Raw genomic sequence first — 22,518 nt, 5'->3', positions numbered from 1 at the left:
TTAAGCTTAATGTCTGCTTTAGGCAAATTGTGTTTGTTATTATTAGACAATATTGCAATAGATAATACATGGCTGTATCATTGTCAATCTGTCTGATGCATAAAAGAATATGCCTTTACTGTGAAAGTTTTACATTATTACAAAAAATAAAAATAGTCTTAATAGTCTATACTAAACTATAAAAACACAAATGTGTTGTCATAATTAAGCAATAATAATTGGGCTTTTATAGAATGCTGTTTATATTAATTTAATCAAAACAAACATTTTAATTTTGACCAACTGCATCTTGAAACACCGATTTGTGTACCACACTTGTTGCTGTTGCTAACATCTTTCATTTTTACATTGTGCGGGATTTAACTGGCATTACTGACAATAATGCTTATAATTCCAAAAGAAAAGTGATCAGAGCATGTCATAGCAGTAATACAGCATGTTCATATTCAAACATGGCAGCAGCATTACATTAAACACAACCTGACTTGACACAAAAGCTAACAGCAAATTATGGAATACTAGGTCACTAATATCATGTACCTTTATTTTGTCAAGAATCTAAATACCATTGTAGGTTGTCATTGTATTGGGACACTAATAACATTTAAATAAGCTTCTTGACAGTTAGCCTTTAGGGAAAAATATGTAAAAGGGTTTCTTTTTGGGGGATAAAAGGTAAAACGAATTAGCTTTCCTCAAAAAAAACCTTTTATACTGTTTAAATATTCTTTAGAGTATTAATTAAATACTATTTCAACACAAATGCCTCTCATCTTTAAGAACTCAGCATTATTTCAGTGGTTTTGGGCAGTCCACTTAACTGTTATACTTCTGGCATTTTTAAAGCCCAACACAAATTGATTCGGGTTAATTAATTGTATTACAAGTTGGTATATCTAAGATGTAACCTTTCCATATATTTCTGACTTTCGTGGTTATAATGACTGGACTGTCTTAGGCTGAAATGACATATTTGATCTTAACTTGATAGGAACTCCTCTTAAAAAGACACTAAATGTTTGTGTGGATGTTGAATCTAGTAACTTCGCATGTCATGAAAGCTGTTTTGCCTCTGTCTATATGGTATAAAAATGCATTCTTATGTCACTACTTCTGCAAATCTGTAACGCTGCGTAAACACCTGTTGTCATACTCCAGACAGGCTGACTTAAACTTAATGCTCTTATGTGTGACAGAATTAAACAGCACAATGGAAACCATCTTTGACTGTAAGGTTACCAACAAATAAGCAAACCAGACTTAACGCTAGGTTCGTCTTTTATCGTTACTGAGGTTACCGAATCTCCGTGTTAAACAAGCACTTTATCATGAAATGAACTAACGTTACTCAACTCCGTGAGGTCCATAGCTTTCTCAAAAATATTCACAAAACTCAGCTTAAACGGCTGACCTTACCTGGGAATTCAACTTCTGAACAAACCGGTGAACACGAAAGCTTCGTCGGGGTGGCACGCAGCAATATCCCAGGGTTACGTTACGCATACTTCATCTTTTGTAACCGTTTTATTTTCAAAGAAATCACTTTTTTTATTCTTCTTTAGTTGTGCGAACGGTTTTGGGGAATAAGCTGAGAGTTTCCTCTGTTTTAAACTCAGCAGTTCAATCCGTATCCTACTTCACGGCACAAACCGACAACGACACACTGACCCACTCAGGAGAGTTTAAATTAGCTAAGCTAACCTAGCTCCATCCATGGACAACAGGGATAACAAGTGTAGCAAAATACAGCGCAAGCGTGCCATCTACCGTTAGCTAGCAAGTAGGGTAAGATTTACCTCTAAAAAACTTTGTTCTTCTTTATACTTAGACATATAAACCTATTCTAACACCACAGCTGAGACTTTAACACTACTTTCTGGGGGTAAGCTAGCTAACCGCAGTAAATCGCTTTTTAGCTAGTTAACCATTAACTTAGGTAAAACAAACAACGAATTTCGAGGAGAGCGCGGACGTTTCCATGACAACGCGTAGACTTTTAGACAGGGTAGCCAGTAGGGCCAAACTTAACCAAGTCGCGGAAGTGGCTGAATGGTGAAACGTCACCAGTAGTTATTAGTTTCAAACTATCAGAAAATTGACGTATAAAACTGAGTAATTCATCATTATAGCATGCTAAAAAACTTCTTCTAAGTGTATTGACAAACTATTTAAAGTATGTTTAAGAACTGGGGAGCCTGGCTTGGAATAGAAAACGAAAATGGCCACGTTAAACAAGAAGGCGAGTCTATTGTTGATGTTAGTGAAGAGAAGAATCATGACATAGTTAAAATAGCTGCTGTTGCTGAAAGTGAGCAGACCAGTGCTGTTGAGGAACATGCTCAACCGCCTCAACTCCAAAAAGCTAAGGGCTTCAGTGGTAAGTTTGATAAAGGTGATAAAGTACGGTAGTAAACTTTGAAGTAGTAGTAGTGGTAATAGTAGACTTTGCTGACTGTGTTTAGTCGCTTCGCTGTAGCAGTAGGATCCGTGTAACCTCACTAATGTTTGTTATGCTTGCTTCTTTGCAGGTTACGTTTATAAATTCGCCAGCAGTGCCTCAAAGAAACTGTCCGAGTCTGTCGTTGAAACTGCACAAACCCTAAAAAAAAGTGTGGAGGAGGGGACGATAAATGGAATTATTGACAAGGTAATTATCCCTTGTTGTCTGTCTTAATTTAAATGTTTTCTCCTCCTACTTTGTTCTAAAGAAGTTTGGCCTGTTTAATGGTATGTTTTCTTCCCTCAGACCATTTTGGGTGATTTCCAGAAAGAACAAGAAAGATTTGTTCAGGAGAAAAAAGCAAGAAAGTCTGGTAAGTACTGAATTGTATGTGTATTTATGTATTTAGTATGTATGCATGATATATAAGTACATTATATTACAATACAGTAACTACAGGCTAGTTTTCATTGTTCCTAGGTGCTGCTGTGCCACCATGGGTTGGTTATAATGAAGAGGACACCATACAGCAACAGATTTTAGCTCTGTCAGCTGTGAGTATACTCTTTTTATAAAATGTTTCTTTTGATATTGAAAAATTGTTAAGTTGTGCATCAATATAATTTTAAGAAAAATTGAACTTCAGTTTATTGCTTAATTTGTTGACAGGATAAAAGAAATTTTTTGCGAGATCCTCCTGCTGGGGTGCAATTTCACTTTGAGTTTGAGCAAATGTATCCAGTCGCCATGGTGATGTTGGAGGAAGATGAGCTCCTTCGGAAGATGCGCTTCCATCTGGTCCCCAAACAGTGAGTGTTTTTTACACTCACATAATACTTTGTCCTTCGTTTTCATCATGTGCATCCCAGCACAAGAGTGGATTTATTAAAAACAACAATATTTAATTCCACCACAGAGATGACTGCCTATTCCTCTATGTCATTCATTTTAGGGTGAAAGAGGAAGTCTTCTGGAAGAATTACTTCTACCGTGTGTCCTTAATAAAACAGTCAGCTCAGCTCACAGCTCTAGCAGCACAACAGGCTGCTGAGCGGAGAGACATGGAGAAAACTGGCACCAATCCTGAGGCTGTTCATCAAAAGGGTAAAACTATGTTTACTATGTAAACTGTGTTTAATCTTAATGTTCTTGTCAGTGAAGAATGAATTCCAATTCATAGCCTCTCACATACAAGACCATAAATAGTGGTATCATTGACACACATAGCGGGGTGAGGTTTTGCCAAATATTGTGTGATAAATCAAAAAGTGAGTTAACCTTTTGAACTCTGTATTTTACCTTCAGTTTTGCGTCATAATCTGCTCAAGAGCAATATTAACACCAGCACATGGAAAAATATCATAAGGATTAGTTAGTCTGCACTGTTAATGTTATTGAGAAGGTATGAATATCACCTTGTTTTTTTCTTTTAATATACTTGTCAAAATGTCAAAAAAATATATTTTTGCAGATGTAGTTAAACGGAAAACTTCACCTCCCATCCGCAGTACCAAACCAAAGTCAAGTGAGGTAAGCCACCTGTTTTTAAAGAATAAAATACCCAAGAAAATAAGGGTGATCATAAAGTAATTGGACTAAAATGAGTGTAGTTAGAGTCTGATCTCCTTGTGTTTCTGTTATGAAAGGATGAAGAGGAGATCTCCACCAGCCCGCCTGTGTCTGAATTTGTGAGTGATGCTTTTGACTCATGCAAGATAAATGAGGACGACCTACGCAAAGAAATGGAACAGCTGGTCCTGGACAAGAGGGAACATCCAAACGCACAACAGGGTAAGTTGAACTGGGTTGTCATGTAATTAGTAGAGTTGTTCATCAGATTTCAATGAGTGATTCAACATTGCGTTTTTCAGAGGAGACTGCTGACTGGGAGAGAGAGCTGCAGGAGGAACTTCAGGAGTACGACATGCTGGCTGATGATAATGAGAGCCGTGATGACAACTGGGACAGGGAGATTGAAGAGATGCTAAAGGAGGACAGTTAGAGCACTTACACTCCTCCAGCCTCAACAGTTTGAAGGACACCTTTTAAGGTCAGAAACAGCACATGACTACAGATTTAATGCTCCCAGTGGAATGATTCATTATAATATTGGTCCTCAAGAACTCTCAAGACATACCACTGAACAACATTAACATTTCAGTGTGTACTATTCCTATGGCCTGAATAGTTTTATGAGTAAATATTTAGTATTGTCTTCTGCAGTTAAAAGAAAAGGAGATATTGTCCTGCATCTCAAGTTCATAATGTGATACTGAGGCACGCCTCCACAAAAAATAGAAAATCTGCCTCAGACTCGGGAATTAAAACGAGACTATGTAACTTTAGTGGAGAAGAGTTCACTTCTAGAGGATTTCATGTGACCAGTAAAGTATATTTTTGAACAAAGTTTATCCTATGACTGAGCCAACTTTTTTTTTTTTTTTATATAAATGGAAATGATGCTGTGTTTGGTAATAATATGTGATAGCCAATTTTAATACTTTTTAAAATCTGTTAACAGTGCATTACAGTAATGAATGTAATACACAGTGTATGTCATACCTGTAATGGACTGGGGCCCTGTGTATTCTATCAAAATGATAAAATGGATGACTGAACATATATTTTTTGTGATGAAATGCATTGTCTCCACATGCACACATATACTGTAGATGCTGATATAATGTACTTTGTGGAGACATGCCAGTCCAAACAAGCTTTGTCAACCAGAATTGATTCAGGAAAATAGACCCAAAATCCATTGTCTTTTGTGTTTATACTTACTGTATATGCAAACTTCAGTGTAGTGTTACATTTTTATTAAACCTTAACATTTATTACTATCTAAAATGTGTTGACTTTTTCTTGCCCTAATGCGTGTGATTCTGTTAAGTTTGCATATGGATTGTTTGTGGACACAGTGTTGTATCAGACATATAAAAAAACATGTCAAACCAAAGTGTGTCTTTTTGAAACCCTACTTTCTAAAAGATTTGTAAAAGATTTATACTTTTCATCAACTGGGCAGTTCAGTCATTATGTGCTGTGAGTGACCAGTGAAGAATGAATTAAAGGAAACAAGCTGTGTGTGACAGTGCAGCCTCTCTGCTGCTGGAGTACTCTCTAACTAGGCAGGAAAACATAACCTTCCTCATTTTATCCATTTCAGACACTGTAACAGTAAACTACACAATGTATCCTCTATAAGTAAACACAAGTCCAGTAATGTCATACAAAGGTTGCACACTCATGCTGCAACTACTGTATTGATATGTACTCACCAACACACAGTAGAGAATGCCATAGATAGATCAGTCACACTTCTGAGATACAGTTTATCATACAGAATAAATTATACATGAAAATGCTTATTTGATGTTATACAAAAGCCATAAGAAGAAGAGATTTCAACATGTCAAACAACTGATATATAGAATACGTTGCAAAATGGAAAACCCCAAAAAAAGTGAGTTCAGAAAAAATATATATTAAATACAGTTGTGGTTTAAACAACAACACTAGCTTCTTAAAAATGAACATACTGTGCAACATGAACATAAAATACAGAGATGCCATTTTATGATATTTGTACAGTTGTGTCCAAAAGGCATTTTATGTGTGGCAAGTTTTTTCATTTTTTTCAACCAAGTGGCTGGAAACCACTTTTAGTTTTGGCTCATAAAAAAGAAAAAAGAATAGAAAAAGAAAATCTTAATACTCTGTTGCGGTTTATGACACTATTGCTATTTTATGCACGGTCGCTTTAGCGCTCTTCTGTTTTCAGAGTCACAGTAGTAAATTGGTAGTATACATGCTGTACAGTATGTTACATGTGGCGATCAGACGCCAAAGCTTCTTTGTTTTTTTTTTTAATATTAAATCACTACCAATGTGGGGTAGACAGTGAAACAGCTTTAAAAGAGTAGACTTGTCGTAAAGCCAAATACTGGCAGAAGTGCCTCAGCTTTAAATTGTCACGCTGGTCAGAGGTCTATTCTGTATGATTAGCACAAGTTTGTTACTAAATATCAACACTGTATACTACAGAGTATAGACAAAGAGGGAAAGTGATGTATAGTATGCTTCCATTTTATCCATTTTCAAAAAATTCTCTTATCTCCTACGTTCTTAAATCAAATTACACCTATGTACATAATGTGTAAAGTTTAAGCTGCATTTATCAATATTTTTCAATTAACATCATATCAGATGAATACGTGTAATGTGAAAGGTGTGGCTTGTAGTGAGGAACCTGCAAAGATCCCAGAACTCTGTAGCTCTGCTGAGCTTTTTTAGCCTCTTTTAACCCGTTGTTTTGTTTTAACACCCACTCCTTTATTGTATGGTTGAGCAGCAGGCAGCTGTTTCCAGCAGACAAGCTCTGATACACCCTCTGTGCGCAACCTGCCCAGCACCAAACGGCAAAGTCAGTGAGTAGCTGGGAAGAAAATCTAACATTTAGCAGGAAAAGATCCAGATATTTTTCTCACAAGTTGGGGGAGATCAAACCAGAGCTAAAGGAGAGGAAATAGTGCACAGAAACATGATCCCGGTGGGATGTCTGATGGATGTGTAAGTAGGTAATTGTTTGCTAACATGCTATCCATATGCCAACTTTATAATGCGATACATTTTCAGGGCTGTGTGTCTGTTAGCCTCCTGCTTCTTGTTGACAAAAATTGATTTATGCTGCTTTAAGTGCAAATATCCTGTGTCTTAAAGCCTACCCCAGGCAACACACATAGATATTTTAAGTGAGTGCAACAGTTTTGATTCAATGAAATATTTTCATCACAAAAAAACCTAAAAGAGAAGTACAGTAGTAATCGTGAAGAAAAAGAACAGTCAATTTAGCTCTTGCACACAATACATTAATAAAATAAACTCAGTGTATTTTCCGGCTACATTGCCTTGGCATCCAAATGCAATTTGGTTATGGAACAGTAACAGATTCTTTCATTTGAAATGAATGGACATCCATCAGTGATTAAGGCCTTCAACATTAAGTGGGATCCTGCCATTAGAAACCAATAGACCAAACTGTTAGACTATAGGAGTGATAATGCCCTGTAAACTGAGAGAATACTCATTATATGACATACAACATTTTCTGTCTTTAAGCCAGTTCATGCACAGTCATTTCACTTCAGACTGCAGTGGTGCATTACAGTGTAAGTACAGCGGGTATATTTCAGATGTCAGATGTGTTGAAACTATGGTCAAGTTCATGATAATCACAATGCAATATTGAAGAAACAAAGGCGAGATGAAACATAACTCTTTGGCTCTGTTAATGTAATACTTTTGACTTCCCTTTACAATATATTCTATTCTATAAGTCTGACTAACACATTTGAAAGCAGAGGTAGCTCCAAAATCATTAAATATACTTCACAGAACAGAGTGATCACATCAGCTTTGGTCAAATCGAAATAAAGCAGTTCACTCAGTACAGCATCTTGGTGTGGACTGGAAAGCAGCAAAAAATAAAAACCTTAATTATGCTGCATTTTTCCTTGGTAACAGTTAACATCATCACACTGAACAAATAAATACCCAAACAGTGCTACATTGTTTGTCTCAGAAAAAAAAAAGTAGAAAACAAAGGCAGAGTTGTGGAACACAGTATTTGTGTGTGTGTGTGTGTGTGTGTGTGTGTGTGTGACTGTGAGGTTGAGTGTGCTCAATGGTGAATTGGAGTTGCTATCAGCTACATACAGCAGAGTAGCGGGCAGATGAAGGAGTGTGTGGCAAGTGGATGATGAGGAGGAGGACAGTGTTTATGTCAGTCCAATTTCCTCCAGTACGCTGCGCGGGGTCTCTGTTTCCTGTGGAGGGAGAGAGGAACCACAGCTCCGGTGAAGTGCTCGGTGAGCTACACACCACACACTGATTACAGCGGATTTCAACAACGGTGACTGCACATTACTCAAATGTGCGCGTCCAATATTTTTATATTAACGCTGGATCTAAATAAACAAATGAACATACATTTAAAGTGAAAGGGGAGGCTTATACCAAGCATCCCACAACTCTGTTCGCCCTCCAAATTCTACATTTATATTTGGGGATTTGATACTACAATTAGTCATTTAAGTTAAAGCTGCACTCATCCACATTTGTTATATTAACATTGACTCAAATGAATACATATAAAGTGAAAGGGATAGATTTAGTGAGGAACCAGTAACTCTGTAGTTTAGTTCACCCTCCAAATTCTATATTAAAATGAGGGAATTTGATATTGCAAATGGTCCTTAAATTTAAAGCTGCATTAATCTAATTTCTTTTTATATTAACATTGAATCAAATAAATGAAAGGGGTGGCTCTTAGTGAGGAACCAACAACTCTTTAGTGCAGTTCACCCTCCAAATTCCACATTAATATTTGGGGATTTGACAATGCAGTTTGTTAAAGCTGCATAAATCAATATTTATAATACTTATGTGTGCACACACAAAAGATCCAAGCAAAATGAAAGACAGATGAACTGAAATACGTGTCTTTATCAATAGACCCTTTTCATGGCGGAGATTTTGTCTTGTCAAAGCATGAAAAGTACAGGTGTAAATAAAAACATTAATGGTGGCTCCATTCCATTAAGCCATTGTCAGTGAGTGAGCATGCACAATACTGGAACTGGGTCACCTAAATGGAATGCAGCCATCATTAATGTTATTAAGTCACAATGCCTGTTGTGAAAAGAGTCTACTGGCCTACATACTTCAACCAATTATTTGATATATATTTATTTTTTTGTCCATGCTCCACCTTTGCTAATGTGTCACAAATCATAAATAACAACATAGACATTGTACAGGAAAACATGAGGGCTGGTGGCAGAAAGAAAGAGAAGCACTTACTTTGGCATCCTAAAACAAGGTTCAGCACAAAGTAAAGAGAGGAGTTGCATCAGAGCAGTAAAACAGAAATCTTGCTTTATGTAAGAGGAGAAAAACAACCCACTTCTACACAGTGACTTCTGAAGTGCTATTTCATTTTTAGTGCAAAATGTTCAGCCCAGATCTTGAAACGTAAACTATGCATTATTCACCAATTATAGACTTTTCACTCTTGGGGTGGATTTTGCTGGAATGACGAATCCCTTGTCACCTATTATGTAGGCTAAACAACTTCCTCTGCAAAGCAAATGGAGCTTAGCGCCAATCAGTGGTGAGGTTATCGGGTTCGTTTCTGACACAGAACAAAACGCCATAAACACAGGGACCAATCAGTTATAGTAAAGAAAGACACCAGTGGGCTTAATTGACAAAGAATCATAAACAATTTATTCATTATATCTAATATATACATTAATAAAATATCCTCAATTTATCAAAACAGTCTGTCTTTCTTAGCAGGACACAGATGAACAATGACAGATCATATAAAACATTCTAAGTGCTTAGTCAGTGTGCATTTATTACAGATATAGAATTTGTAAGGTAATTATTTTAAATGTGTCTATTATCATTATAGTGTAGAAAGCCGAAAGAGCCCTTAGTTAATCATTGCAAAGAGAAAATATTTATTTAGCATAAGCATTAATCCCACTAATACCACTTACCTTGACCACGGACTTTTTGCTATTTATTTAAATAGGAAATAATCAGGATCTATAAATAATTTAAAATATTTAAATGTTGAAAAGCTGTTAGGTCTACTAGTGTGTGCTACGGTCTCAACTATGGTTTGTTCTCATTTTAATAATTATAACAACAACTCCCAGAAATCACAGCAAGGACAATACCTAAAATACAATACATTTATGTTTTGAATTGAGATAAGATAAACACAAAACTGTAACTGACAAATCCACAAGAGACATGATAAAGGAACAGGTAACAGATGACTTCTAATGCATTCACTTCCCACACATGGCTGACGTAATGTGAATTCAGTCACGAAAACAAGACCAATGAGGGAACCAATAAAAATATGAAACATAAAACTGATTGGATGAACACCTCTTAATAATAACTTAAGTGTGAAGGTGATGCACATGATGCAAACTTGGTAATAATAAAGAGAGGTGTTCAACTGGCAGAATAAAGCCAATAATAAGTGGACGAATGACAGGCATGTAACAATATACCACCACAAAATATATGATCAATTAACATATTGATAACTAACTTCAGTATAAATGGATGATATCCAAAGTTACATTTTCAATCCTCAATAATAGGACATTGACCTCCATTCCACCAGAAGAAATGTCTAATCCAGCCTAAATGTTTTCATCATTAACTGTAATTTTCGATGTACTGGTAATATTGTGACGATATTGTATCATGACTGTCGTGTATCGAATTGAATAGTGAGCTAACAATATTGTTACACCCCCAAACCAATGACAATGACAGGTGCTGAGAGGGCAGAAAGAAAGGTGCCAGGCACTGAGGAGCTCAGCATGCAGGGTGGATAGCAGCAGCAGCAGCAGCAGCGGCAGCAGCAGCAGCAGCAGCCAATCAGTACACAGGCACATTAAAGTACTCATGACGGGGCTGAGGGAGAGAAACGCACACAGCTTAGAAAACAAGATAACAGTGTATCGTAAAGGCCACCTCATTCAGACAGTCGCAGGACATGCAGGAGACAGTGCAGCAGACTGGGGGTACCACTTAAGACAAACTACTCTCACCACTGTTCTGCCTTTGTCTGTTAAAAGGAATAGTTCGTTTGTTTTAAGAAATACCCTTATTTGCTTCCTTGCCAAGATTTAGATGAGAAGGACAGCTAGCCTGGCTCTGTCCAAAAATTTAAAAAAATCCAAATACCAGCACTTCCGAAGCTGACTAATTAACACATTGTATCTCGTTTGTTGAATCTGTCATAAATAATTCAAAAATATAAAAACGATTTTTTTCAGGTTTTATGAGGAGTTGCGTGCTGGAACGACACAGAGAGTCAAGGAAGTCCGACGAAGAAATAGTTTCACCTCATAACTACATTTAATTTTATTAAACAAACCAGATCCAATGTGTTAATTGGTGAGCTTTTTTGCCTTCGGACAGAGCCTTACTTGCCGTTTCCCTCGGTTTCCAATCTTTACGTTAAGCTAAGCCAACGTCTCCTGGCTGTAGCTTCATATTTAGCGTACAAACATGAGACTGGTATCAATCTACTCATCTAACTCTCAGCAAGAAAGTGAATAAGCGTATTTCCCAAAAATGTCTAACTATTCCTTTAAGGTGCCTTTTGATGATAGTTTGATGGGGAATTTAACTTTTCCTACTAAGCCAAAGTCAAATAAACTCAGTGTTTTTTATGTCTCTGTTCCGTTTGAAGATAAGCTGAACAGTAAGCTTCATTTAGCTCATATTCTGAATACTTTTAGGAAAATGCATCCATTAGTCTGTCGTACTGAAATAAGGTAAAAGGTCAAAATTCCCCTAAAAAGCTAAATATTTCATTTTGAGTGAGAGTAGGATCAATTTGAAACTAACAGATGGAAACACTTTGAACAGTGTACTGTTTCACTACTTATTCAATTTATCTGAGGGCACACAGTCAAAGTGTCACCTATCCAAACTGCAGAAATGTAATCATATAAAACATTTGGTAGAGGACAGTGTCAATGAAATGTTAAACACATATATGGAAAACAAAGACAAACAGACAAAGATAGACTGTTTTCAATACAAACATGTATTGTCGAGTGTGGAGAGACTATCTAGTGACACGAGACTAGGAACGAGACCAGGAACACTGTCTTAACCAGCAGGAAGTGTGCTACAGACAGACTGATTTACACAGAAGACTGACACTGGTTCTGACTAGAGGGCTCTAGCAGGTATGGACAGCCTAAATCCACAGACACAGAGTAATCACCTCAGCAGGCCTAATTCTGGAAAAGACCAGAGGACTCAGAAACCATATTTGGGACCATCACACCTGCGAGGCAAACAATTTTATAAGGACAAAAATAAACAGAACGAAGCACCACTGGTCAACTCGGATCAAATTAAAAACTCTCAAGAACCTACAGCATCTACACATATACACTATGTGCTCGGGGAGTAGGAGGTTAACTGTGCACCACCACAATAACAATGTCCTCTTCATGGGGACGTCTCTGCTCAATTTATCTCTGATGTCTCACATGCCACGTTGAGCTGAGCAGGAAATCTTCTGAGGCATCATTACTCCAAAAGAAGATCTGCTCGCTGGCACCAAAGTAATGGCCAGCTCCTGAGAAATGTTTCATTAAAGGCTTATTAAAATAACTTCAGCCAAATCCCCTGTGGTATGTTTTCCATGTAACTACTGCACTATGCACTTACTAATGCCTTAAAGCCAGAGGCACTCATTCCAAATGTGCCCCCAACTCAACCCTGGCATTATTTTCACTAACTTATATGTACATTTTCTTTACATTTTTTAAAAGGATGACAAGAATTTTTGTCTCCAATCATAAAAATCAGGACATACGTGTGTTTGTTCATATGGTATGTCCATCTATTAAACAAATGTCTTATACACCACTTGTTGAAAATGTGACAAAACATGAGGATATTCTGCATCTTACCATTGCACAATAGTTAGACTGATTACTAAATTACACTGACAAGGAGTTTGATTACTAAATCGTTTCTCCCTATCACTTGCAGCATCTCAAGTAGCAGAGGTGTTTGTGAATTTGATCTGATTGCTCTCCTGATTATAAAATGACGATGATGAGGAGGCACCACAATAACTAATTATTAATAATCTCTTTGTTTTATTTTTGTCAACAAATCTCATGAAAAGACCAAAGCAATGAACTGATCTAACTAACAAGTATTGTGTGTGTAGGCAAACCCTGATACATCTTATCCTCTGTGCCACAGAGCTCCATTATTATCCAAAGACTATTAAAAATACATCATTAAGCTACACTGTTGCACTAGGCGACATTTACCTTCATCACCATGAACACACTGTAGTTTATTTTGAGTCAATCCCACATACAGCATCCTGCTGCCGGAGATACTTGCTAGCGCACCAAATGTGTATTAGTCCGCGGCTGAAAATAGTCCCCAGCAAGTGCATTATTTACTCTTGTTTGAGTAACATTTGTTAAAACCTACAGTGCCCAGCTGTTTTAGGAAATTACTGAGCCTTTTTTTAAAATGAAACTATATATTTGCGACCTAAAAATGTACATCTTGAGTAGGAATAAAAGAGCTTGAGGCTGAGTGCAACAGACAGTCTAGGGAAGTCGGAGAGTATTGACAGATTAACGCATTGTTGGTTTTGGTCTTTTCATGGGCTTTGTTGAAAGATTTTAGAAGGTGATAGTTGTAAAATGGTCATTTTGGGCCAAATAACACCACGTACCAAAAACATGTAGAGTGAATATTAGTAAATGTAAAATACTGTTGTTACTGTGTTATTGATCAGAAATCCTTTTCCACCATTTCAAAGACAAACATACAGAATCATTAATCTGAGCATTTTCATTCAGTGTTGTTAAACAACAGGCTAGTCTTCACACAGGCAGCATAGCTCTTTCACTTATCCATGAAAACAGTAATTTAAATTTGAAATGTATTCTCAAATTTAAGTGAAATTCCAATTAAATGTAACTTACGTACTTAAGAAATACAAGTTGCATCCATGAAAAAGAAATTTCAAATAAATCTGTATCTGCTACAGTACTGTAAAAAATAATGTAAAACCAACAGTTTCAACCAAATTTTTTAAGTGTTGGATTATACCGCCTGTTAGTGAAACTGAGTGTATTCAGACATGTTCTAAACGTTCAAGTTTGAGTTCATGCCTGTTATGACCTGTACATTGTGTCATGTATTTTTCACTCAGAGTTATGAGAAGTACATGCAGGTCCACGGCACGCAGAACTGGAAACCCATGCTGACTGACTGACTGCACCAGTCTAATAGTTACCAATTGCCTGGGTGGAGGCATGGATGGACTCTAGGCCCATTACAAGATCTCCTCATTTGGCAAACTTCCCCAGTCTTCACTCTGGCTCTACAAATACAGAATTGAGCCAATCAGAGACCTCTTTCTCTTTCTCTCTCCCTCTCAGGGTAAACGTGGATTGGCACTCTTGAGGTTTTGACCCCATTTCCTCCACAGTGAGAATATCAACTAAATGGTTTAAAATGGCTACTCACTTCATAACTGCACACACTTAAAAGGAAAAAGCCTACATTAAGAACTTACCATAAGGCTTTTAGGATCACAGTACAGTATGTTCTCTACAGCACAGCTACCTGATGGTCCTGCTGACTGTAAATCAATGAACAGCTTCACAGTTTGTCCTCATTAGATTATGGACTTGGCTCAGCAGCAGCTGTCTCACAGCTAATGGTTATGGGCCACATTTGGATTTCCTAATGCTTTATTTCAGTACTTAGTTTAGGTGACTTTGTATTCCCAGTTTGGTAACATGAGGAACATTTCATAGTCAGTTGAGTTTGTAAACTTTGGTGCCCTCATGTTTTGCAATGATATATGTCCTCTTATCCATATGTACTGCACATTTAGCAATATTAAAAAGATGATGAACGACTCAAGTGAAATCTATGAGGTAAATAATGAAGATCTATCACACATCAAGAAGTGAAAAAGGCAAAATAATACTTTTGTGTTTGAACATAAAAATGTAAGCAAACTGACAGGCCTTGAGGTGTAATTCTTGTAAAATTAAACTCTGATGGCATAATAAATGTGGAATTATTTAGGTGGTGTCATATTGTCATATTATAGAGAAATACACTAGTGCATAAAGCAAGGTATACTGACTACAAGCTTTTTTAAGGTTGAATTTATCTTTAAATTCATGTAGAGTTCTCTAAAGCCTGACCGATACATCAACAGGCTGATATTATTGGCCGGTATTGGTTTATCTCAGTCTATCTGTATCAGTGTACACATTGGAAAAGGGGCAAAACGATATATTTTTAGTTACATTAAATGCATAGTTTTGCACGTGTGATACTGTTACTCATATTTGGTTATTTGTAAACTGCAAAACATCCTTAGTCAGAAATACTTTATTGATCCCCGAAGGGAAACTCTTTAAGTGTGTATCTTTATCACAAATAACCAAATTTGAGGAATCTTTGCCAAAACGTGTTGTATGTATATAAAAAAAATAAAATAAAAAAAATAAATCATCCCTCAAAAATTCACTATTGGTCATTCTCTACAGTTCACATCACCTTTCTGCATTGGGTGTTAAAGGTTTGTCAGCAGTGGCCTGATTTTGCTTCCCAGAACTCATTAGCAGTAGCCTTTTGGCTCACTGACTAAATGTTGAGCAAACAAATCCAGCGAACCCATCAGCCTGCTGACAGTGATTAGGTCTATATTACACTACTGTGTAATGCCAAACACTGTATGCATTAATGTGTATTCATTATAAAAAAACTGCCTTTGCACGTTTTGAAATCTTTTTCACAGTGTGTTGCTTTGTATTGTCTATAGAAATTAAAAAATAATAATTCACTCTACTGTAAAGCTCTGCTGTAATGTTTCTCATTGATTCTACAACCACAAGGTAAAGATATCTGAATTATGATATGTTTAAGCCTTTGGTTTTGATGTATGACATTAATGGATTGAAGTGAAACTGAAGCAGAAGCACAGCTGTTGTGACCGGTGTTTGTTCGTGTACTGCTGAATATGCTTTTCGGTCAGAATCATAATTGCAGTGGCACTGTGGTTTTGCTACTGTAATTATGCTCCCTCTATATGAAATGCTAATCTAGCCCAGAAGTGTTTGTGTGGTCTCAGCAATGCAGACAATGGGGCTTTGTTTCTGGGCTACCAGCTGAGCTCCCCTCACTTCAACCATAAAACAAGTCTGAGAAGACTGTAAAGAATGTGTGAAATTTGGAAAAGTGGAGAATCAAGTCATTTGAAATATTTTAGTCACACTGAAAGAGAAAACAACATTTTTGAATGTAACAAGTAATGTAAGTAATAATAGAACTGGAATTGAATACAGTGATATTCCCTTTAGCTGTCAGGATTCATCATGTGGTTTGACTCCGAGCACAACATTACATGTCAACATTTCTGTTACTGTGACAAAATATTGGCTCTTTGTTAAATTTCTCATTGGATGAAAATCAAGTATAAGTATTCTCTAATAATATAGACTTTTTCACGTAGATATACTGCTGACGAAGAGTTATTGGTTAGTTACATCAGAGATATCAGGGTTGAAGTCAATATGAAGCAGAAAAACACACCAGCAACTTCAATATCTATGGTGTATTACTGACACTTGAAATATTGCTGTTGCTGGTATGTTGTTTCTCCCGGCTTTAGTGTTGTGTTGGTAAATCTACAGTACATCTAAGGCTACCGATCTAACACTACAGCAAGGGTTATTTGGGGTTTTTACAAACTGTACCTGCAAATAGGCGCATCTGAAAGTCTAGATTCTGCAAATCACAATAGTAAAGAATACACAGGCAAAGAGAGAAAAGTGTCAGCTGAAATCAAGATCAATTTGAAGCAAACTAAATGGCACTGTGAAGCCAAGGGAACGAAAATCACAGGAAATAAAATGTCAAACATCTGTGAAAAAAAGGCTGCATAAATCTACAGTGTATTCATGCAGCTAGGAAAATGAAATTAAAGATGTATTTAGGAGTGGTCATCAGGAATCCAACTGTGACACCATGAAGCGCTAGCAGTCCCCAGTGACCCCCCTCCTCTTAATAGAGCAGTGAGGCAAGTTAAGACAGATAAACTCAACATTCAAGACTCCCTATAAGCAGAGGGCAAAGTAACTTAATTATAGCTACTCTAGTTAAGGTTGAGTTCATTTTTGTAGTAGCAAGGTCCACATTTCTTCGAGTGACTTTAAAACATTCGGTCTGACTTAACCTGAGTATTATTTTTTATAATGAATCAAGTACAATGAGATGAGAAGTCACTCCATATAAAATACCATAACTCACACTACTACTGTGATAACAGGAACACATTCATGAAACTCTGGGTAAGTGCAATAGAAATAGACTTGAACCATACTTGCTGAACCACCAGTAACCATGGATGTCACCAAATCAACTAGGAATGAAATCTTAGGATTATAACTTTAGGTGAGGAAGCAGTACTAGTGTAAAATACTCCTCTAACTCTTTCTATTCCTCTTGACTTTGATCTGAAAAATCACAAATGTCGACATAGTTACAATGGTGAGTGAGGGCATATTACTAATGAAGTCATTAGTATGAGATCAATATTGTTCCCACATTGATTTCATTAGATGCCTTACCTCCTGTAGCAAGTCAGCCTGCTCAATGGCCTTCAATACATTCTTTTTGGACGTCTCCTGAGCTTCCCCACCCAGCAAGAATTCATCCAGAATGAAGTAAGCCTTCTCAAAGTTGAAAATAATGTCCAGCTCACAAACCTGTTGTTCAGAAATGAAAGAACACTAATTATGAATGAATAGTATTTTGAGGCTAGGTTCAACAGGTGGCAAACATGTGATTAACCATGGCATGGATACATGACATATAAAAGCATAAGAGACGTGAGGAGACAGCAGAAACGCACACTGCCAAAGTATTTGTCCAGCAGCTCCACATATCTGTGGATGATCTCCAGTGTGATGAGCTCGTTGTCCTGGTTCTCTATGGCACAGCAGAAGTACAGGCTAGCATATCTGCAACACAATGACAAGCCAGCCAACTTTAACTCGACAATCCAAATAAAAAATAATAATAAAAAGAATCTTTCATTGTGAAAACTGCGACATCAACCTGATAAAGTAAATAGAAGAAGAGCTGACTTTGTGCATTTTTAACACTTAGACAGGATCTCCAAGTGATATATACTGTCTCCCAGGCCCCAGCTCACTGTAATAGTGCTGAGAGAGCACTTCTCTGTTATTATTAAGGATCGCTGTTTACTGTGTACATGGTATTCATTTAAAAGCCAGAAGCAGTATGCAGAAGGCTGTATGAGTTAAGCCTAATTCTGCCATGATTCTTTATCCCTGATAAGCCCTAAGGCACCTTTTAAGCATGTGATGATTGGTTAATAAAGGAGCTGGTCAGTTGATCCCTCACAACCAGCGGGGCAGGAGGGCACAATGGAGTAGGCTGTAGATTTTAGAAAGACAAGTAACAAGTCTCAAACTCGACAGGACTGGAACTTGTTGGCATTATCGATTCCCGTTATCTGATCCTTTTATATCTTGAATCGTTTCATGGTCCACTCCTTGTCTGCTGTGTGCAAGTGAATGCAAGGCACAGCCAAGCTCAGGAAACACAAAGGGTTCAGTTCAGTTGTTTGTGGCGCAGAGAAGTGATACAGCACTTTTACTGTAGCTGACTCATATGGCAAGCCAGCAGGGATGGCAAGAGGAAGTTAAGGGGTCAAACCTTTCAAAGCAAATGCATAAGTCTAAGTACGCAAAGTTCTTAATATAATTCCACCGGCAATGAATCTCTGATCCCAGACTGATTATGACACATGGTCAGATGGGATGGGATACAGTACACATTTTGAGGATTTGGATTGCTAAAACCTGTCTTCATGAGGACAGGCTGTATGACTTAATGAAGACACGCTTAGAGCTGCGATTCATCAATTAACTGAGAAAATAACTGCAGATTTCATTTATTATGAAAATGATTGTTAGTTGTAGCCCTAGACATGCTGCATGTCTTCATGAAGACAGGCTGTCTTAGGTGCTGCACCTTATTAAAAGCTCTTACTATAACCGTGTTGCGTTACACCTTACTGTAGCTGTTTTCTCCAGATCTTATCTTCCCAGCTCCCATTTCACATTTTATATTTCATACTGTGAAACTGCACATAATAAACAGCCTAAACATCAAACAGCAGCAACAGTTATTGTCTTTGATGTATTAAAACTATTTCCGCTGGCTCAATTGGCTTTAGGGCATACCTTGTACCCACAAATCTGACCTGGCACCTTAATCATTTTCATTTCTTCTCACTAAAGTTAATATGTAAAAAATTAAAAAATTAAAAAAATAAAGAAATAAGATTTCCAAATGTCTGTGGCCCTGTACTTCTTGTTAAAATCATAACGTCTCAACCAATATTGAATCATGTTCTCAAAGTAATTACTACTCTTGGACCTCTTTCTCTTCATCTTCAGCAAAGATATTGTTCATTTTTGGCACACAATTTTTACATCAACACTCACATCCAAGAACTCTCTTTTGATATGAGTAGGTAGGACACTCTCTTTATTACAACAGTTAGAGAGCTGAGAGCTACACAGAACTATGGAGAAAAAGATATTCTGACCCCTGCAGTACAACTAGATCCAGAGGCAGCAGCCCTCACTTCTTTAATGACACTTTTATGCCTTAAAAGGATGCAATAAGAGTCCATTGGATTGTTGTAGGCAAAAAAACCCCACAGACACATGAAAAAACTATTATGAAAAATGGCAAAGTAATTACTTTAAATTTCAGAGGTAAACAAACATCTGTCTGGTTGTGCAATGGTGCAAAGTCGTGGACTGGTCAGCACCTCGACTGCTGTGTTTGGCTGTCCCTGTTGGGTCACTCGGGTTCACCAATAGTCTGCCTGCCCATCCGTTGGCACAGCAACAGGATATAATGAGGAAAAATGAATGCTCTTTCTTGTTGTAGTCTGAGTGCAGTCATGATGCCTTTGTCTCTTTGATAACACTTAGTTTCTCCCGATTCTCCAACTGAGCTGTGTCTATGAATGACAGGTCTATGAAATGCCCAGGCAAGAGTGAAAAATTCTATTCAGTGAGCATTCAGCCAGAAAACATTTTGTTCATAAACAAGTCCCATTCCTACCTACCTCTTATATACGATCTTGAGGTCTCTCCACTCCAGAAAGCTGCACATTTTGGGCTTTCGAGCCAGGACCGTCTGCACCAACTCTCTGGTGATCTTCTTTTTCTCCTTATCAGACAAAGGCACGTACCATTTCTGAAGCCTGAGCTTGCCTTGTCTACTGAATAGAAGCATGAACTGCATCTGAAATGAAGAGATGACGAAAAAAACAGAGGAGCTGTGAAACACAATGAGAGATGAGAGGAAGGAGTGGGTGCTTAAAGACATCTGCAGAAAGAGACAAAAAGCATTCAAAAGAACACATCTAATCACTTTTTATATGAAGCTGGATGTAGATATCAAAAGTCAGACGGATTCTTAAAACTTAAGCCAAACTGAGGAAATTATTAGTGTAAATGTGGGAGGTGCTCAAGACATTACCAAGATGTAAGACAAATTAAATTTAATCAGGTCAATCAAACTCAGGAAATTAATAAAAGGGCTAACCCTTCATGCGATAATTTAATATGCCAATGCCAATAGGATAGTTAGTTGTTAAGCTATTTGTGTATGGTCTGCTGCCATGTGTTTAAGATAAACAGCGCACCATTTCGCTTCATGTTCAAATTCAGCCTGAACAGTTTACCAGAGTCAACATATCCCATATTTTCAATTCAAGATACATTGAAACAAATAACATGAGACTGTCATTTTAATAACCATTCTAAAAGCCAGTTCTCTGCAGTTACAGCAAAGACACGACTGAAATCATCCTCTCGTCTTTACCGTTATCAATACAGCCTGACGGAAGTACGGTTAACACCGTTATTCAGCGGTTAGCATTAGCCTGTTCAGTCACCGCCTAGCCTATTTTAAATACGACACGCGACCAAGCGTGTATGTACATTTTAATATAAAAGGTGCAATAATACACACTCAAAACTACTTACCTTGAATAACAACACTGTATTCTCCGTTGAAGAAATGAGCCACCCAACGCCACCCCGAGACATATACGGCCAGTTGGCATCAAGCTTCTGATTGGGCAATGAAGCGCTCATAACCTTGTTCATTGGCTAACATTTTTTTGACAGTCTCCGCCTATCCAACCCTTTAACTCAATATCGCGGATGTGATTGGCTGGTATATACATAAATCAAACCACAAGGCGCCGGATAGTTCGGCCCATTATCATCATCATCAGAAGCAGCAGCTGAAGGTTTATATAGAGGCGGAATAAGCAGAAGTGACATGTAGCTTTGTCAGTAGAAGTGGTTAGTGTAGGACTTTAGATGTTATGTAGTGTTTGATATTTTGATGGTGGACAACATTATAAAATAATATATAGGCTCATATTAGTTATTATAGAGGTATTTAGTCGATGCACACTGATCACATTGGTGACATCAGGGCTTTAGGGTGGACACTGGGACACACTCATTAGCTGACTTACTTCCTCACTCACTCACCGATCAATAGTTTACATCGCAGCAAATGGAGAACAAGTGGCTTCTCTGTTGAAGGCACAAGAATATTGACTTATCCAGGACCATTTTCTTTTGTTGGCTATCATCAACACACAGGGTCAAAAAGAAAGAAACTAGAAAATAGTTCGACATTTTGTGAAATACGCTTATTCTCTTCCTTGCCAAAAAGTTAGATGCGATTAGTTAGTTAGATTGATACCACTTTCATGTGTATACGGTAAATATGAAGTTACAGCCAGCAGCCAGTTAGCTTAGCTTAGCATAAAGACTGGAAAGAGGGGGAAACAGCTAGCCTGGCTTTTGCCAAAGTTCAAACCAGCACCTCTGAAGCTCACTAATGTTACATCTCATTTGTTAAAATAATTTTTTTTACTGATTAAACAAACAAAATATAACGTGTAATTAGTGAGTTTGGGTGGTGGTATGCAGATTTTGTTACCTTTGACAGAACCAGGGTAGCTATGCTATGCTATTCTCAGCTAAACTAAGCTTCTCCTGGCTCCAGCTTCATATTTAGCACACAATTGTGAGAGTGGTATCAATCTTCTCACCTATCTCTTGGCAACAACATGAATAATAATTGTATTTCCCAAAATCTCGAACTATTAGATTTAAGACAACAAGTGACATTGTGGCACCTGCTGCAGTTTTTTTTTAATCAGATGTGACAGCTGAGGTACAGACAGGAAACAGGAAACATGGGAGAACTTACAAGATGTTTTAAAATCTTCAAATATTAACATCAGTGATTGCTGTGAATGTCTAACCCATGTATTCAAACACATAAGTAGGTTGTAATGTTGACAGGTGATCATAATCCTGAAAGAC

At 37.3% G+C, this 22,518-nt stretch overlaps 3 protein-coding genes across 14 annotated transcripts in view; 1 reads left to right on the top strand and 2 right to left on the bottom strand.

Moving 5' to 3' along the window:
* Nucleotides 1-1,773, bottom strand: part of shroom2a (shroom family member 2a) — a 34,438-nt gene extending 32,665 nt beyond the window's left edge. The window contains exon 1 of one of the 3 annotated variants that reach the window (XM_044198697.1): nt 1,417-1,773. The gene's annotated coding sequence lies outside the window, so the exon portion shown is untranslated. The remainder of the gene's footprint in view (nt 1-1,416) is intronic. The other 2 variants (XM_044198698.1, XM_044198699.1) reach the window with 2 other exon arrangements.
* A 252-nt stretch (nt 1,774-2,025) lies between these two features.
* Nucleotides 2,026-5,283, top strand: LOC122877313 (synapse-associated protein 1-like). Its single transcript, XM_044198707.1, has 9 exons — nt 2,026-2,377; nt 2,529-2,647; nt 2,747-2,813; nt 2,921-2,994; nt 3,110-3,249; nt 3,393-3,544; nt 3,912-3,970; nt 4,087-4,231; nt 4,312-5,283. Exons 1-9 carry the CDS (start codon nt 2,176-2,178, stop codon nt 4,440-4,442), a joined length of 1,089 nt encoding a protein of 362 aa, XP_044054642.1. The 5' UTR covers nt 2,026-2,175; the 3' UTR covers nt 4,443-5,283.
* A 383-nt stretch (nt 5,284-5,666) lies between these two features.
* On the bottom strand, nt 5,667-21,272 carry LOC122877317 (AP-1 complex subunit sigma-2). 10 transcript variants are annotated; one of them, XM_044198716.1, is made up of 7 exons: nt 21,154-21,272; nt 20,229-20,407; nt 17,970-18,078; nt 17,686-17,823; nt 14,331-14,417; nt 9,305-9,313; nt 5,667-8,268 (listed from the first exon to the last, which is right to left on the bottom strand). In XM_044198716.1, exons 1-5 carry the CDS (start codon nt 21,262-21,264, stop codon nt 14,370-14,372), a joined length of 585 nt encoding a protein of 194 aa, XP_044054651.1. In that variant the 5' UTR covers nt 21,265-21,272; the 3' UTR covers nt 5,667-8,268; nt 9,305-9,313; nt 14,331-14,369. The 10 variants fall into 10 exon arrangements, 9 of the variants coding, with proteins under 9 accessions (XP_044054651.1, XP_044054652.1, XP_044054647.1 ...); XM_044198711.1 differs by lacking the exons at nt 5,667-8,268; nt 9,305-9,313; nt 14,331-14,417 and adding exons at nt 9,704-10,948; nt 12,276-12,338; nt 16,813-16,843; XM_044198717.1 differs by lacking the exon at nt 9,305-9,313.
* Nucleotides 21,273-22,518: the final 1,246 nt, after the last annotated feature.

This window comes from Siniperca chuatsi, linkage group LG6 (genome assembly GCF_020085105.1).
Source record: "Siniperca chuatsi isolate FFG_IHB_CAS linkage group LG6, ASM2008510v1, whole genome shotgun sequence".
In the NCBI taxonomy this organism is placed as follows: Eukaryota; Metazoa; Chordata; class Actinopteri; order Centrarchiformes; family Sinipercidae; genus Siniperca; species Siniperca chuatsi.
This window is presented reverse-complemented; position numbering and strand designations above follow the sequence as displayed.

Coding starts and splice junctions, on each gene's coding strand:
- LOC122877313 (XM_044198707.1), top strand. CDS start 2,176: ATGTTTAAGAACTGGGGAGCCTGGCTTGGAATAGAAAACGAAAATGGC. Junction 3,971..4,086: donor CCAAACCAAAGTCAAGTGAG/GTAAGCCACCTG, acceptor CTGTTATGAAAG/GATGAAGAGGAGATCTCCAC. Junction 4,232..4,311: donor ACATCCAAACGCACAACAGG/GTAAGTTGAACT, acceptor TGCGTTTTTCAG/AGGAGACTGCTGACTGGGAG.
- LOC122877317 (XM_044198711.1), bottom strand. CDS start 21,264: ATGAGCGCTTCATTGCCCAATCAGAAGCTTGATGCCAACTGGCCGTAT. Junction 16,844..17,685: donor AGGCTGACTTGCTACAGGAG/GTAAGGCATCTA, acceptor TGTGATTTGCAG/AATCTAGACTTTCAGATGCG. Junction 12,339..16,812: donor TCAGATGCGCCTATTTGCAG/GTACAGTTTGTA, acceptor TTTGCCTCGCAG/GTGTGATGGTCCCAAATATG.